The 17,669-nt window shown below is 38.3% G+C and overlaps 1 protein-coding gene across 2 annotated transcripts in view; it reads left to right on the top strand.

The window, feature by feature from the left end:
- CBLB (Cbl proto-oncogene B) overlaps positions 1–14,285 on the top strand; it is a 53,976-nt gene extending 39,691 nt beyond the window's left edge. For both annotated transcript variants that reach the window (XM_081002663.1, XM_081002664.1), the window contains exons 12-19: positions 719–1,087; positions 2,265–2,359; positions 5,852–5,992; positions 7,210–7,286; positions 7,379–7,507; positions 8,560–8,700; positions 9,840–9,959; positions 13,286–14,285. In XM_081002663.1, the coding sequence (XP_080858789.1) occupies positions 719–1,087; positions 2,265–2,359; positions 5,852–5,992; positions 7,210–7,286; positions 7,379–7,507; positions 8,560–8,700; positions 9,840–9,959; positions 13,286–13,548 (1,335 nt within the window). In that variant the 3' untranslated portion in view covers positions 13,549–14,285. The remainder of the gene's footprint in view (positions 1–718; positions 1,088–2,264; positions 2,360–5,851; positions 5,993–7,209; positions 7,287–7,378; positions 7,508–8,559; positions 8,701–9,839; positions 9,960–13,285) is intronic.
- Positions 14,286–17,669: the final 3,384 nt, after the last annotated feature.

The following is a 17,669-nucleotide window of genomic DNA, read 5'->3' as shown; positions in this document are numbered from 1 at the left end:
TGCCTGCCTGTATGTGTGTGGATGACCAGTGATAACTTACAATTTACTTTTTATCAGCATTTTGCCTGTATCTTGGCAGTTCTATTTGCAAATTAAATTTCATTCTGGTTTCATAATGCTTAGACAACTGAAGTACATAAAATGTTTATTCATTGCTATCATAATTTTAATTAACTGTCATTTAAACTGGCAGTGTAGGGTCAGTGTTGCTGGTCTTTAGCCGTGAGTACAGACATTAGTTTAAGATGATGAACATGATGGTGTATTCTGGGAATTGAGTATATTGCTGATTTTCTGTAATGAATACTTTACATCTCACATTACCTATTTTATAGTGGTTTTTATTTTTAAAATTTTCAACTGGTTATACTCTGATCATTATTACTTAGCAAAAGTTTGGTGCTGCGTGAACATGCAAAGAATATTCTATTCTCTTGCCAATAAATGTCATAGTTGCAGAATATCGCTTCCTACCTATATGGGAAAGAAAATAGATCTTTTAAATTTCAACTTCCTGTCAAGAATTATTATTATAATCTCACTTGCAATAATTGGGATTGGGCTGTGTGGGAAATGAAAAACATTGCAGGTAGAGAATAGTTTTCCCAGCACTTTAAAGCCTTGCTTAGTTTTTTCTGAAGATAATTCTGTGGATAAAGCAAACCTGTTTGTAATGCATGCAGTTATAGATATATTACTTTCTGTTGCGTCTCCCTAGTCTTCTCCATGCATGATGAGGAAGCAAGACAAGCCTCTTCCTGCACCACCACCGCCTGTACGAGATCCTCCCCCACCTCCGCCAGAAAGACCCCCGCCCATTCCACCAGATAATAGGTTAAGCAGACACTTGCATCATCCTGAAAGTGTGCCTTCCAGAGACCAGCCTATGCCGCTCGAAGCCTGGTGCCCCAGAGAGGTGTGCGGAACAAATAATATCGCAGGATGTCGAATAGTAGGAGGAGATGGTTCTCCCAAACCTGGACTCACAGCAAGCTCAAATATTAATGGTCGGCACTGTCGAATGAGTTCTGATCCAGTATTTCTGCGAAAACACAGACGCCATGATTTGCCTTCAGAAAGTGCCAAGGTGAGAGATCCATGGTGCATGAAGCTTAATTTTATTTCACACTCTGGCACTGTGGCCCACAAGTTCAAGTGCCATTTTATTGTTCTTTACTTACCATTTGACAGCTATATAATTGAAATCCTGTTAACAATCAAAGAATAATTACATCTACTCATTTAAAGTAATGCTACAGCTTGTACACTTTAATTTGTGGGTTACTTGGTTACAAAAAAAGAGGGAACTATTAAAAACTTTAATCAAATTATTATGATAGTGACTTTCTATTGCCAATAGCTTCATTTTTTCCTGTTTTGTGGTTTTCTGGAGATTTCTTTGTGTTTTATAAATACATTTATTTAAGTAAGAGAGAAGAGTAAGGCAGAAAGGAACATAGAATAAATATATAGGCCTGGTTTGCACATCAGATTAAGCCAAACCATGGGTTGGTGCAACCTCCTGGGAAGGAGATTGTGTCTACTTTGCTTGGTTTGCTCATGGTTACTTTGGAGAGAGCTAAACCACTAGTCCTGGTTCAGATTACAAATGAAGCCTTATGGCTTAGCTCAGTGTGACACACAGCAGCAAAACAACCAGAGAGGAACAAAGCGGCCACAATATTCTCCTCAGAAGCTTGTTTGTACACACTCAGCCGTGGTTTGTCTTCGCATGATGGCAAACTAGGCCAGTCTGTGTTAAATGCCTGGAGTTAAGAAGAAGACCACTATTTGTGTAGAATTATGAGCCTAGGGCTTGCCAATCAGAAGGTTGGTGGTTCGAATCCCCACAACAGGGTGAGCTCCCACTGCTCGGTCCCAGCTCCTGCCAACCTAGCAGTTCGAAAGCACGTCAAAGTGCAAGTAGATAAATAGGTACTACTCCGGCCGGAAGGTAAACAATGTTTCCATGCACTGCTCTGGTTTGCCAGAAGCAGCTTAGTCATGCTGGCCACATGACCCAGAAGCTGTACGCTGGCTCCCTCGGCCAATAAAGCAAGATGAGCACCGCAACCCCAGAGTCGTCCGCGACTGAACCTAATGGTCAAGGGTCCCTTTACCTTTACCTATATCAGTATTGGACTACAAAGAGCATATTGAGATACATTAAATTTGAGGGGAAGGACTTAAATAATGTATCCAGTTATTGATTTTACCTACACATTGTGGAAGAGTTATAATACTGAGAAATCCATCTTGTGCAGATATTTTCAAATGGCCATCTAGGAAATGAAGAGTATGATGTTCCACCTCGGCTCTCACCACCTCCTCCAGTTGCCTCAGTCTTGCCGAATATGAAGTAAGTTTTATTTTAAAGTTAAGAATACTGCTTACAAAGTATGAGGGAAAAGAAAGTTGGCTTGATTAAGTCAACAAATTAAATTTCTGTTAAAACTAAAATGTACCTTGTCTAAATAAAATTTAAAAATAGCTCAGTAGCACCTTAGAGACCAACTAAGTTTGTTCTGAGTATGAGCTTTCATGTGCATGCACAGTTCTTCAGATACACTGAAACAGAAGTCACCAGACCCTTATATAATACCCAGAACAAACTTAGTTGGTCTCTAAGGTGCTACTGGACTATTTTTTAAATTCTTTATTTTGACTGCATCAGACCAACACAGCTACCTACCTGAATCTATACTTGTCTGTACATGATTTTAAAACACCCTAAAAAGGTGCATATTTACAAGAAACCAGGGATGAATTTCCTGCTGGAGGAATACGAAATGAAAAATCAGCATGCTCTAGTTCCTCCAAATCCCATTGTGGGACGTATCAATTATACAGGAGATGAGCGTCATTCTTTGGTCAAGTTCTGGAAATCATGGACGACAGGGGTGTTGTAAAAACCAGAATTAGCATGTGGTGGAAATGGGATTTGCCTCTCAAGGAGATACTCTAAAATATGAAGAGACCTGTCAGAGCTACTCTGCTTCTTCCCCTAACTCCAAGTTCATCGTGATAGAGGAAATAAGCATGTTAGCAGTTCATTTTGTATATTTTGTTGAAGCAGCTCCCCAGGAGGTATTTTTGCCAGGAGAAAAAACCAACCAAATATATTCTACGCCCCATTCGATTAGATCCTATGGTTTGCTTCTCATAACTGAACAAGAAATACACTCTTCCCCACCCCCCTCCTTTATTTCATAGAAAGATGCAGCCCAGCCTCAGATACTAGCCAAAGGCAAATGGGAACTTAGGGTAAATGCATACTAATGAGCCCAAGAAACCACTTCTTTCAAATGAGTAATAATGAAGTGTTTTCTTGGGTTCATTAGTATGCTTTCCCTGCCTTCTAACGGTCACAGTTTTTATCTTGTTTTCCTACTCGTCATAATGCGGCATGTACATTCTTTTATTGTGCACATTTGTATTGAATTAATACAAAGTCAATGCATCATGTGTGGAATGTGTTCTGTGTTTAGGTTATTGTTCTTGGTAACCTCTTACCATACTAATATTATGCTGTGTTTCCAGATGTTCTTTGTTTTAACCTCTTGCTTTGCTGACCTAGTAACAGGCTCTCAGAACATGATACTTCCTCATAAATAGCAAAAGTGTTATATAATATTGTAGTGGTAGCGTAACAAGTGTCACCATACATAGATTAGTAGTTGCAAGAAACGGCTTTTTGCTATATGTTTGTTACTTTGTAAGCTGGATGTGCCATGCTGTTTAAGCACAGCAGATCCTGTTAATGGCAAACAAACACTTTCCATGAGCTTTTACTCATTGTAAAACTTTGGAAGATGGAATGTTCCTTTTCTGCTGATTGGAGAACAATTAACATTTCCAGGGCAAACTATATGATGTGACTCTCTTGTAGAACTGTGGAACTTCAATATGCCTAGAAGTCATTGTATTGGCTTAACATTATTGAGTGCAATCAATCAATACTGGTTTGTTTATTGATAAGTTGCCCTTAATAGATTTTTTGAAGAGTAGGATATAAATGCTTAAAATAAATAGGAGCACATTTTAAAGCATACAACATTTCTTGACATGTTTATTAATAGCATTGTAAAATTAGCCATATCCTTCAATAATATTTTATGGCTATTGTAACTTAAACAGAAATTCAAAAGACTGGTGCAAATAGATTAGTAGGGAGATTTTAAAGCAGAATGAGGTTTCCAAAGCTATTTGCAGAACATGGGAGTCACCTTTAAATAAACCAGTCTTACATGGTTAAGGTCACAATCCTAGACCTATTTACCTGGGAGTAAGTCTCACTGAGTTCCATAAAGCTTCCTTCAGGGTAGTTGTGGGTAGGATTGCAGCCTAACATATCAATATATGGCAGGAAACTCAATGAGATCCCATCAGATAAATAAGAGGTTTTAGTAAGCCTCTTTGAGTTCATTAACAATAAGATCATTTGATGGGTTCAAAGTTAAGTTAATTTGGATGTACCAAACTGGATTGAGTGAACTAAGGTGGGTAATTCCCCTTAACGTTATGTAAAAACAGACTAGATTTTAAGACAAAAATTAATCTATTCAGATGTAATAGTCAACCTCATTTAAGGAAGGCAAATGAGGATTCAACATGGTTTAAACTAAGTCTAGAGAAAATGGAAGGGCTTTAGGAACACACAAAGCTTTATCCTGTGCTCCTGGTTTTGTGGGTTAGCAACATTAAATTTAAAATTATGCTAACACTTTTAGCTTTGAATATTTAGTTGGGGTACAGACAAGAGGCAGAAACCTCTTTGTTTGAATATATGATGTGCTTTGGCTCCCTCTACAGAAGGTGGTTAAATATTGCACTGCAGGAATATTTAAATTTCAGATTCTCATCTTCTACTGAAAATCCATTTTCTGTTACTGTCAGTTAAATTTCTGCTTCACATTTTTTAAATGTCTTGAGTTCTTTTAACTGACTTTCTTCTTCTTTTCTTCTTCAAACTTTGGAGTATGTTTAATATATGTAGAACTCTCACTCTACTTGGCTTTTACACTCTTAACTTGCCCATAATGGCCAGGTTGAACATGTGGAATCACCTTATGCAGTTTATGTAGTACATTGAATGAAGTGTAATAGTTAAAACAGATATCTGGAATCCACCCTGCACAGAGGATGGGAAGAAATTTGAGTGGAAAAGCCATTGATAGGAAACAACTAAGCATTTCCTATTTTACCCTTCCCTCGTTCTTCTCCACCCAAAATGGCTTTTGCTTCTATTTTTCTTGAATTAGGCTTTCTTAAACTTGCATGTAGTTTGTTCCTAAACTAATGAAAATGGAAGTGTGCAGATCTTGCTAAACACGCCATCTCTCTGTCATTTAATATTGGGCACCTACATTATATATTTCAGGATCATTTGATGAATGATAAAAAAAAAATTAAATTCCCGTTATCTCTCTCTCTCTTTTGGGACATCAGCTGAAGATAAAATTACTATGTCAAGTGTCCACTGCTTCTAACATCTAACTGAGGGGGCACCAGAAATCTCATAATTTTCCTTAGCTCTAACGGGAAAACGTTATGTAGCTACCTTATCAATAAGCATCATATTCCATTCATATTTATGCTGAATTTATTGCATATTTTTGTTACATAGAGTGTGAAAAATCACCAAATTTGTGGCACAATGAGTGTTGCATTTGGATCCAGGAAAGTTGTTGGTTCAAATCCCTCCTCAGTTGGGAAGCCTATTAGGTGACCACCTGCTAATCTTAACCTAACAGCCCTGGGAAAAGCTCAATTTAAATCACCGATAAATGTCATCAATATCTGCTACTATAACAAAGAAACTTATCTGGGTTTGATATACTTTTCTCTTGAGGTCTCCTGTTCCTGTTAAAAATTCCCTCCCTGAGAAACCAAGAGAATGTTTAGAAGAAGATGAATACAAGATTCCTTCATCCCATCCTGTTTCTTTGACTTCACAGTCACCTCATTGTCATAATATAAAGTCTCACATTCGGTAAGGCATGGTTTGAAGGCAATGGTCGAATCATTCTTTGGCATGATAGTATATCTAGTTTCAGTTTAATTTCATGTTTTAATTTATTGATGCAAATGTTCAAATTAGGGTGATACCAACTACTATCATTTTCATACAAAATATGATATGGTCAATATAACTTTTTAAAAGGTGATCCTCCAGATGCTTGTTTGTTTGCTTAAATAATGTCTCCATTGCTCTATATTTAAAACATCATAATAATCTCAATACTGTTTACAGACTGAATCAAGGCACCAAACAAAACATTACAAAATAAAACAAAACATTACAGTACAAAGTTAAAATATTAAAAAATGCACATTTAAAATAACTTAATTAACAGGAAAACAGAACATAAACATAAAATATTAGATAAAAATCAACTGACTGCAAAAGAACTACATAAAACAGTATAATTAGTAACTAAGCAAAATATCTGAAATAGAAGCTGCAGTTCCATTATACCCACACATCCCTACACCTGTAACTACTCCCAAATACATCCTTAATCATCTTCCACAGCCAAACCTCACTCACATTCATTTATTCCAGCCATACAGATAACTCAACTAATCCCCAGTCAACCAGTTGTTACAGGGCATTAAAACTATATAGCAACATTAAGCGTAATTTAAAACCAGCTCATTCAGCCAGCTCCATCTGGGGCAATGTAATGCCATGCAAACAGCCACATGACATCTCCCTCCCCATCTCTTGCCAAAGTAGGGTCATCCCTATATTGGTTAGGTCTCTCACACTGAGTGGTATAGCAACTCTGGAAAGCAAAAAAAAAAAGGGGGGGGGTAATCCAGACTCTTAACTCTGGGCAGTAAAAATTCCATTTTCCAACCAAGTACAAAACAAAAGGGGGTGGCACCCTCGCATTGCTCTTGAATTCTTTTCTGGAGATAGTATTTATTTATAAATAATTTTTTGTACCACTTACTGTTACAAATGCACCTTGAAGTGGTTTGCAAAGATAGGAATAAAAATTACATTAAAACTATTTCAATTTTAAAAATTGTTATTAATTAGTAATGTTTTTAGTTTTCTGATCCCATCCCCATTTTAGAAAGGTGAACCAGTAGGGTATTTTTAGAAATACAATGGCTTAATGAATTAATGATAATCTATGGTGAATTTCCTTTTTCTGTTTTCATATAACTAACATGCCGGTGTTCAATCTCTGCTTTCAGTGTATGCGAGAATGGAATAATGAGCGAAACACACAATTCTGCCTCTGAGATGAAAAGATTGAAACATCCAGAGATGGGTATGACTTCTAAACTTTGTTTTTCCATGCTTAGAAGAAAGCCAGATTATTTTTTAAGGTGTAGTTTTAAGAAATCTACTTTTGCTATTTAGGCGATACCTTTGAGCCTACTGTTCCAGTACCTTTACCACCTGCCCGACCTCCTTTGAGGGAAAACTTAAAACATGGCTCAGTAGTCAACAGGACTCCCTCCGATTATGACCTGCTTGTGCACCCTCCAGGTAATACATTATTTTCATCTATTTTTGTAGCATAAATTATGCAGAGGAGCGCTAGTGGAATAATGAACTTGTCTTCGTTTATGAATTCATAGTTGGGCTACTTAAACATATTAGACCAAACAGTGCCACAAATTGTAGGTATATTGTAGATGTTTAAACTTGACATAAATGAACACACATACATATACAACTAGATATATTATATTTTAAATGATAAAATGTAGCCCGGCAAAAATATCTTGTAGTCAAACAGTTTAATACAAATGACTCTAACATGATACTAGGTGCTGCTTTTTAGAAGGGAAGAACTACTCTCCTGCACGTGGACTTCCCTACATAATTCTTTGTATCCCAGGCTATAACTTAAGTAATACATTTGTAGGTGAGACGATTATTGCATAAAGCAAAGTTTTAAAAGCACAATGGAATTCAAAAGCTCTTAAGAAATGACATCACAAGCCTTATTCTACTTCGTTATACTATGGTGCTCGTTTTAAAGTCGTTAAGATTTCTTGTTTTGTTGCCATTGTATTTTCCCACTGAAGATGTTCCATGGCTCAGTGAATTGAGCTGACAGGTCCATGGATCCTGCCCATGTTTCTTCTTGCTGTTTAGACCGTTGCCTTGTCAATAAGCATTTCCTGGTAGTGATGCTACGTGCTAAAATTACAGCTCATGTGAGCATTCATATATGTACTTGTTTGTGGGTTTAATTATGATCTGTCATAATCACCTGAAAGAAAGTTCATCCTGCATTCATCATTGAACCCACAATGCATGAAAGCTCAAATGCAGATGTACAGATAATTTTACAACACAGAGAAAACTTCTAAAAACGATACAGCGAAAGGTCATTCACAGCATGCGTTAAGTGTTGTTTGGAAGCCTCACTTTTATGATGTACAATTTCATTACTGGAGTCACTGAACTCCTTGATAAACCTTTGGAGGAAGCACCTCTCTTCCTGGCCAGAGAAAATCAATTTTAAGATTCACTTTTGATCATAGCATTAATGAAGATTCGCTTATTTAATGAGTTTTCTCTCAATGCAGGCGAAGATGCATCTGACAACCCGCCACCCTCGCTTCCCCCTCCGCCACCCCCTGCACGCCACAGCCTCATTGAGCAATCAAAGCCACTCATTGCAGGAAGCAGACCTTTGTCGGGACACGAACTCTACCTTCCTCCTGCAGGTAAGAGTTTAAAAGAGAATACATTTTTCATCTTCTAATAGAGACATAGACAGACGGGGGTGGGAACTGTCATCAAGTGCTAGCTAGCTTTGGTCATATTTCTAACTATAAACTTACCGTTTAGACATCGTAAGAAAATAGATGATTTATATACAGTATAGTGAATGATAAATTGTAAGGAACTTTGACAAATACAAATGTATGCACCACTTCCGGATAGGGCACTTGAAGTTCAAAGAGGCATATTGGAGAAATCACGCAGCAGGTGTCTTTGTGCACGTAACTAAGTCTCAAACTGAAACTCTTTTTCTCATGCTGAAGATGAAGAAGCATATGTTACAGGACTATTGTAAAATTATAGGGTTTTTTCTGAAATAGTGAGGTAACAGTGTACAGCGTCTACCGCACAACATTGTCCAAATCTCTTGAAGTAGCCTTATATTTCCATAACCCTTCAAAAACACCACCATTTGGATCTACTTCTGTTCTCACTGTTTACTGTTGATACATACCACTCTGTTGCTATACTACAGCAAAGAGCATTCCATCTCATTTTCGAGAGTCTTGTATCCTCAAGAATGACTTTTCAGGGGAACTTTGGAGCTGTAGTGGAGGGGAGGAGGTGGTACAGAAGCCCTGTTGTCTGAATGTATTTCCACTCTTGCTGCTCAGAGTTCTTGGGGTTTTTTTTTTTAAAAAGTGCTGCTGCTCAGTGGAGTGAGGAGCAATGGCTGCTGTACTGAAAAACAGCATGACAAGGTTTGATGTAGGGTAGCCACCAGAGGCCTATTTGTATTTTTCACCTTGAGATTTGGAGGCAAAAATGCACAGCAGCTCTAGCCCAACCTTCATTTGAAACTATATTTTGAAATAGATTTGCAAACCATAGTTTAGAAGAAATAAATCCTTTTTCACCTGATTGTGATTTACCTGGTTGACATAGCATGGGAGGAAAGGGAAAATCTGCATGTGGGTATGTAGGAACGCACAATTCCATAGCACATTTTGTGACATTTGAATTAAGCCTATATTTATTAGTCCACCAGTGATCTCATTTGTATTCATTTCTGAACTTCATATTCTTTGATTACTATAATCCTATGAGCATAAAGTTTCCTTTTGTTTTTAAAATTGTATAGATCTTTTCTTTGATCCTGTAAATGGCTTAGTTCCTTTACCTCCAGTTCGAAGATTAACTGGTGAAAATATGAAAACACACAGAACATCGCAGGACTATGACCAGCTTCCATCTTGTTCAGGTAAACAAAGCACAGTATACAGAACCATTTCTTTGCCACCTTCTCCCTCAAAGAACAAATTGATAACTTTGTCCTTTTTGTGATACTGAACACAATGAATTACTATAAGGAAAGAAAACATTTGAGATTGGTGATCTATGGCATTCACACTGTCCATCTTTATCTGAACTTCTATTGTAATTACTTTATTAGAGAGATAGCTGTGTTTCTCAGGCCCACACTACATACTAGTTTCCCTCCCTACTCAAAGGTAATATTACATATAGACAAACAGAAATCATACTATATGAAATAAGGTCTAGGAAAATATTGCAGGAACAGCACAAGGGGTGTGCCACAACTAAGAATAGCCTCTTCTAGTCCCTGCCTGTCACATCTCAGATGGCAGGGCAACCACAAGAATGCCTCAGGAGAAGATCTTGGTGTATGGTCCGACTGATGGATTATTACTAACATTATGTATATACCTTTCACCACAAGGCCCCATGAAAGGTTTCAACAATTTAAGCTACAATGTTAAAAGCAGTTTTAAACAAGTTACAATCACAATATAGGGTGAGTCATGCAACTATACATCTCAGATGTCAAAAGGCCAGGATAAAGAAGTGTATCTTCAGTATGTGACAGAAACTGTATGATGAAGATATGAAGATGCAAAATGCACCTCTGTGTGGCCAGTTTAACATTTCCACTGCCTCACCTGAATTGGGTGTGTTTGTTCAAGAGCCTTGCCTGGGTCCTGTCGCTACTGCAACTGAAATTCATCTAGTAACACAGGATCAAATGGGGCACTTTATCACTAGCTAGAACTTTCACAACATTAGCATCAAATCACAGCGTACATGTGTGAGCTTGTCCTCAAAGTAGTATACACATCATCACTTAGTAAATGCATCAAACTTGACATCGTCAGCTGGGCCAAGTCGAAGTAGGCCATGAATCACTCAGAAAAGCTCTTATAAGAGGCATTGTAAGGACACAGTAGCTGTGGAGAAGTATTACTTCTTCACTGTCGTCACCACCACCGAATATGCTTGATAATGAGCTTTGAATTTTGTTAGGCCAGAGTCACAGTGAGTTTTGCTGCTTATATTCTGGCATTCTCCCTGCCTGCTCAGTTACGTGAGGTAGCTGAAGAGGCTCTACCTAGCAAGAGAAGGCACTTGGGAGCCATCCTGTCAACCACTTAAGTGATATCTGCATTCCACAGAGTAACCTAAGATATTAAGAAGAGTGCCCATTATGCCAACCAGAATTCTCCCAAGATCCCTCAGGAATGTGCAAAGTATGTGATTTGTACTCCACGAGTTCCTAGTTTGGACAGTTATTAAATGCAACAGCAGCTGCCCAGGAAGCATATGCACATTGTGAAAACTTGACCCTACATTCCCATGATGTTAGGTGGAAATGTAGTTCTGCAAGCCGAAGCCTAGTATTAATATGTATATTTTAAAAAATCAGACCTGGTTATATGAGGCATTTAAATACACTTGCCCGTTTATCATTTACACACCTCAGAATACAACACTTGAAAATAGAAAAGTCACTGACATAGATATATATTGTATTCCACCAAATAAGATTACATAATGCAGTGTATTGAATGTTCATTTGTATACCTAGACTAATGAAGTATAGTTTCATGTAGTTGGAAACAGACATTACAAACCAAACATACCTAACTGAAGATAGTTCCTTTTTAAATAAACATAGCTGGTGTTGGGAAGTGAACTCCTTATTCCTAAACATTTCAGTGATAAATATTACCTGGGATTTTAGAAGTTTTCCCCTCAGAAGACCATGGCTGCAGCTGGGGTTCTTTGGTTCTGTTCCAAGGATGGATACATTATTATTATTTTATTCCAAGGGGCCAAATTTGAGAGGTGGGTGGGCCTGCCTAACTCTCAGTCACGTACTGTCATTATTGCATGACAAGATGAACAGGTTGGTTGTCCTGCCGACCTGCCAAAAGCCCTTGCACTGTGTTCCCAGGTGCCTCACAGCCAGCTTGCGGTCAGGCTTTTAGAAACAGCAGCACAAATGCTGTTGTGAGCCCTATGCTCAGCACTTCACAGAGCACAGGGGTAGCAAAGCCATTCTTTCTGCTCTCCCCATTGGGGGAGGGCGAGAAAGAAGCCAGCATTTAACAGGCATCTCATAGCCAATCTGTCACTCACCTGCATCCAACGCGGCAGGATTTAACCCATGAATTGGTACCTGTTCCCTGCTGGAATTCAGCATTGCTCAACCTGCAGGAAATGCTGAATTCCCTGCCCTCCCACCATCCACTGATGTTACAAGTGATGCCAACTGATGCAGTGCCAAATTGGACTCCCTGGTAGGCCCAGATTGGCCCGTGGGCCAGAGGCTCCCCACCCCCTGCTCTAATCCGCAATGAACACAAAACAGTTCTCTTTATAAAATGCCACCATTAAAGCTTGCACAGTTAACTTTATCCATGCTTTAACTTACTTAGGGTGTGATTCTTTAACTTGAACTAATTGTTTTCCATTAGTGGTGGTCCTCCTGATCCCAGCCAAATTTCTTTTTTAAACGTTAACCAAATTGCTGCATGACATGCTTATAGTCGTCTTGATATTTGTGTGGGCTACATTATTTGGAAGATTTCTACCACAATCTTCTAAAATATCCACGAGTTTCAACCAGCACTACAAATAATGATGCAGTGTGAATTGTATCAATACTTTCAATTTAAGCTGAATTAAATGAAAATCTGTGTACTAAATCATGTCATAGTATAAACTGGAAAGTTTTTTATTGGATTTATAGTCTGTGTAATTAATAATATTCATGAGGAACTGTTCCACCTTTAACCTGAATTGAATAAAACACTTGTGGATAGCATTTGTATTCTGTATTGTGTTGAACGATTCAACACATAATGCACATTTTATATTCATTCCAGCTCATTTTATGGGTGATCAGAATCTGTTTAATTATTTGGCAGAATAAGAACCTTAAAATATGACAAATGAATCACTAATTTATCATGCGTAAAAATGATGGGAGTGGTCACACTCCAGATGTTCTGAGACTCTGTGTTCCCCATCCGTGATATATAATAAGTGATCAGTGATCTGCTGTCTCATATTACCTTATTCTTCATTAAGTATAATCGTATGGTGCATTTAGGAAACATTATGTGTAAAAATAAAAATGACATATGATGATTCAGGTTTGCTGCAAACACTTCCCCAGCACCCTAACAAATTAAGCTAATTAATAAAAAATTCCACACAGAAACATTGGCTGTGAATTTATTGAATATCAAATTGTGTTTTTCTTTTGATTTTCTTCTTGTGCAGATGGTTCACAAGCACCAGCCAGACCTCCTAAACCACTGCCTCGCCGGACTGCTCCAGAAATACACCATAGGAAGGCACATAACTCTGACCCATCTATAGAAAACGTTGATGCAAAAATTGCAAAACTTATGGGAGAAGGCTATTCCTTTGAAGAAGTGAAGCGGGCGCTTGAAATAGCCCAAAATAACCTTGATGTAGCACGGAGCATTCTAAGAGAATTTGCCTGCTTTCCTCCGACCATTTCCCCACGTCTCAATCTATAGCAGTGTGGAAAACCTTGCAGCAATCCTGTCCTTCTGAAGTTTGTGAGTGTGAACATGAGAGCTAACATGCAAGTGCAACACTGCGTGCAAGAGAGAGATTATTCTCTAGACATTTTCAAAGAGTAGAGTTCCAGCAGTTTTTCAGGGAGGGGAAACTGCTCCTTTCAAGACATAAGTGGATTTGATCTTCTGTATTTTTGCTAGCCATACTTTTTTGAATCAGGGTTGAACTGACAAATAATTTAAAGAAGTTTACTTCCCATAAACTTTTAATCTGTGAAATGCATTTTCATGTTTACAAGGTGGTGAGTGACCATTTTCAAGCTGATAGTCCTCTTTTGTTCTTGTTCATATTTTCTACTCTTGTGTAGCATTTCCAACTGTTTTTGTACTGACTTGCCCCATCAACTATGAGTCACTTATTTCTTATCTCCATTTTTTCTTTTAAAGAAGCTTTAATCTCTTTTTTTCCTTTTTCTTTCCTTTTGTATTTTAGCATCAAGCAAATGCAAGGGAAAATGTGGCCTTCACTACTGATTTTTCCCTACTGTTGTATCTTTGCTATTTAGAGAGAGAAAATTGAATGTGTAATACATTGTTTTGTCTTTGGTCTGCCTCTTGGAGGGCATTTTGACTGCAACAGTGGGCAGCTTTTCTTTGACATATGGCCGATAACTTTCAAGGTCTAGATGGCTTCAATTTTAAAATAAATTAAACGTTCACAATATTAAATTGCATTATATGATAGTTTCCCTGAAATGTAAATTGTACCTGGAACATATACTAAAAATCCATTTGTATGCATTTCAGATTAGCCCTTCATTCCATGATGAGCTTGATGAAAGGTGCCCATGTTCATGCCTTGAATATTATCAGGCATGCCAAATAGATCCATTGTGTCGAGTTATATTAGCAGTGACCAGGTAGATTGCACTCCTGGAAGGTAGGATCAGTTAATTTCCTGTGTGAAGAATTATTTGCTGATTCATCACAGCTTTGGGGACAAGTTCATATTAACACAGGTACTTTGAATCTTTGCACTGTTGAATCCAAATGCAATTATTGTGGCACTATTTCTTCGAAGCTCACATTATTACCTTAAAAGCATATTCAGTGCCGAGATCAACCAATTGCGCAAGATTTTTCTTAAATATGTTTGCCTTGAGTTCCTAGTGGTGCACCACACTGTGACGTTCCAAAGCACAGGCTAAATCAAGACCTTCAACTTCTTAAATGAAGTGTTATTGGTAAGCTCCAGAAAAAAATCCACATGTGCTCTAATTCTTCCTTCTCTTGTCAACATTGAAGTCTCCCCCTTTACTTTCACATACACTCCCTGGCATTGTTTAGCTTGAATGACAGGTGGTCCAAATGAATACAAGCTGTGATGTGAGATGGGGAAAATGCATATCGTCTGTTGCTCATGCAGCTGTTGTGAAGAATACAGTCTGAATACACTGACTGCTCTGATACCACAATTGTGTTCAGAGCAGGAATGAGGAATGTGTGGCTCCGCAAATGTTGCTGGACTGCAATGCCTTTCCTCTGTAATCATTGGCCAAGTTGGCTTCGCCTTATGGAAGCTGGAGTTCAACAACATCTACAGCGAGGGATGGGGATCATTTTTCAACCCAAAGCCTACATTCTCTTCTGAGGAACCTTCAGGGACCCACATACTTCTGAGGAGTGGGGCAGCAGCAAAAGTGGTGAAGCAATGGATGTGACTCTTACCTTTGAATAATAGGCTACATTTCAGCCATGCAGACAAAAATTTACATACACATCTGCATCCTTGATCAAGGCAAGCATGACATGGTCACTCTTGAAGGCTACATTTCAGATGAGCGCAAGCACTCAAGGAAGGCATGGAGCAGGTCCAGTGAGGGGTGTGGTCTGAGGAAGGAAGGGTCCAGGGAGAGTCCCAAGGCCAGATAGAGAGGCCTGAGGGTTCCTCATTCCTTTTCTAGAAGTTCAAAGTTTCCTTGCCCCTGTTTTAGAGCCAATATAAGGCACCCATCTCTTCAACCCAACCACCATATGTGACATGCCCAACATCACCTGGCCTAGTGGTTCAACATCCAATGAAGCTGTTGTTACTTTATAAAAACAGATGCAATCATTCAGAGGAACTCCTGTTCCTGACTGAATATAGACTAGAAAAAAGTACTGCAAGGAGGGGATCAGGAACCAGGTCTCCAAAATTAAGGCTGTGATCCATTTTCCAGAAATCAGATTAGGCAAGATCAGGGACATCTCAGTTTGTGGTGCACATCCTCAGCCCTTTCCCTTGGGCCAGTTTTGAGAAGGTCTTTCACCTAGCAACTCATTGTCACAACACTACTTGATTTGATTTTGGCACTCTAGCTCATTTATGGTGACAAATTATAAATATAATTTATATTGGAATTCCAATTTTTCATATCCTATATTTTTTCATAAAGATCTGAACGTATGACATACCCACTTCTAAACTGTTCAGATTGTAATTCTGTGCAATCATACTTGGCTATCTCTTTGCTCCTCATGAAGAGACTTATTGATAAGTCCCAAAAAGGATCATTAAGACTGGTTTCAAGCCTTCTAATTCATAAGAACCTTGTTGATGTGCTGCTAAGTTAAAAAGCTGCAATTTTCCTACAGAAAACTCAAGTTATATTCTGCCATTTTAAAAGATTAATATATTATAAAGAGGGAAAGGACTACTTGTCATAGCACAAGACCTTCAATTGCAGTAGAGACCATTGTTTTTAGTATAGGTCAGTGGTTCCCAAACTGTTTGGGGGCACCACCCTCTGGGTTCCATAAACTCAGCCCCAGTGCCCTTCTACCCTACCTTATAAAAAGCATTATTCAAAATAGTGGTGGGTACAACCCACAAAGGAAGAGAATAATACAATAAAATTCAAAACAGTAATGATTAATTGCACATTTATTCACAATCGGATTAAATTATTTAAAGTAAAAAAAAATTGATGCATGTGATCCAGTGATGCCTGCTTTTCAAAGTCTGACAGTCATTTACACCTTCAGCATCCCCTTGCCTCATAATGCCCATGCTAGGTAATTCCACCATCCCTTTGTGGGCAGTACTGCCCACTTTGGGAACCACTGGTATGGGTATTTAGGAAAAGCACTAATTCTACTCTCCTAAAGTGCGCAGTGTGGTGTTTTGTGTTACTGGGATGACTCCAATAGATGAAGGCTTGTGAAAGAATGTGTCAACATACTCATAAACCAGGCTTCCTCAAACTCGGCCCTCCAGATGTTTTTGAGACTACAACTCCCATCATCCCTGACCACTGGTCCTGCTAGCTAGGGATCATGGGAGTTGTAGACCAAAAACATCTGGAGGGCCGAGGTTGAGGAAGCCTGTCATAAACCGTCCCAAGTCTGGATCTAATGAATCTAGGATTCATAAAGTCTTTGAAGAGGTTACAAGGCCATCCTATTCCAGTGAAGAATGTTCACACTAATGCCTACTCAATCTAAGTCATCCCATGGATGACAGAATGGTACTGTAAAGCATTCTTAATAATATAGCCATGCAAAATTAGCTCTCTGATGGTTTGGTTATTGCTCATGAATTAGCAGAATATTATGGCAAGAGTTCTGTTCTGAACAAGGTCTCTTACATTACCACAGAAAAAGGGCTTGTTCATACAAATATTCACACATATTTAAGCACACTGTTGTGTTTGGTAACACATAATTCTCAGCAAATCAGTTTCAGAGGTATTTAAGCTACTCAGAATGGTGGTCCTGTTCCTACATCCAAGACTCACTCAAGAGCTTTAATTAATCATTTCAGCATAATGTCAGCTTTCTACTAAAGAATTCTAAAATTGCTGACTCAGATGATGGGGCACATCTACAATGCAGACAATATGTAATGCAAGCAAACTCAACGTCTGTTAAATGAGCTGCCATTTTAGTGCTTGATCAGTGTCCTCAAATAGCCAACTAGTCTTGTGCCAGGTTTGCTTAAATCCTATGTGTGTGTTTGAGGATTTTTCATAATGTGAATTTATTTGTACCAGAATCATATTTCCAGCTTGAAGCTTTACTTTGCACTGACCTGGTAAATATTTTAATTTGTGTCTTAAAAGCTTGACAAACTTGGA

Source organism: Podarcis pityusensis (genome assembly GCF_964106645.2).
Source record: "Podarcis pityusensis genome assembly, chromosome: 4".
Classification (NCBI taxonomy): Eukaryota; Metazoa; Chordata; class Lepidosauria; order Squamata; family Lacertidae; genus Podarcis; species Podarcis pityusensis.
Note: the sequence above shows the minus strand (reverse complement) of the source record. Positions and strands in the feature narration are given on the sequence as shown.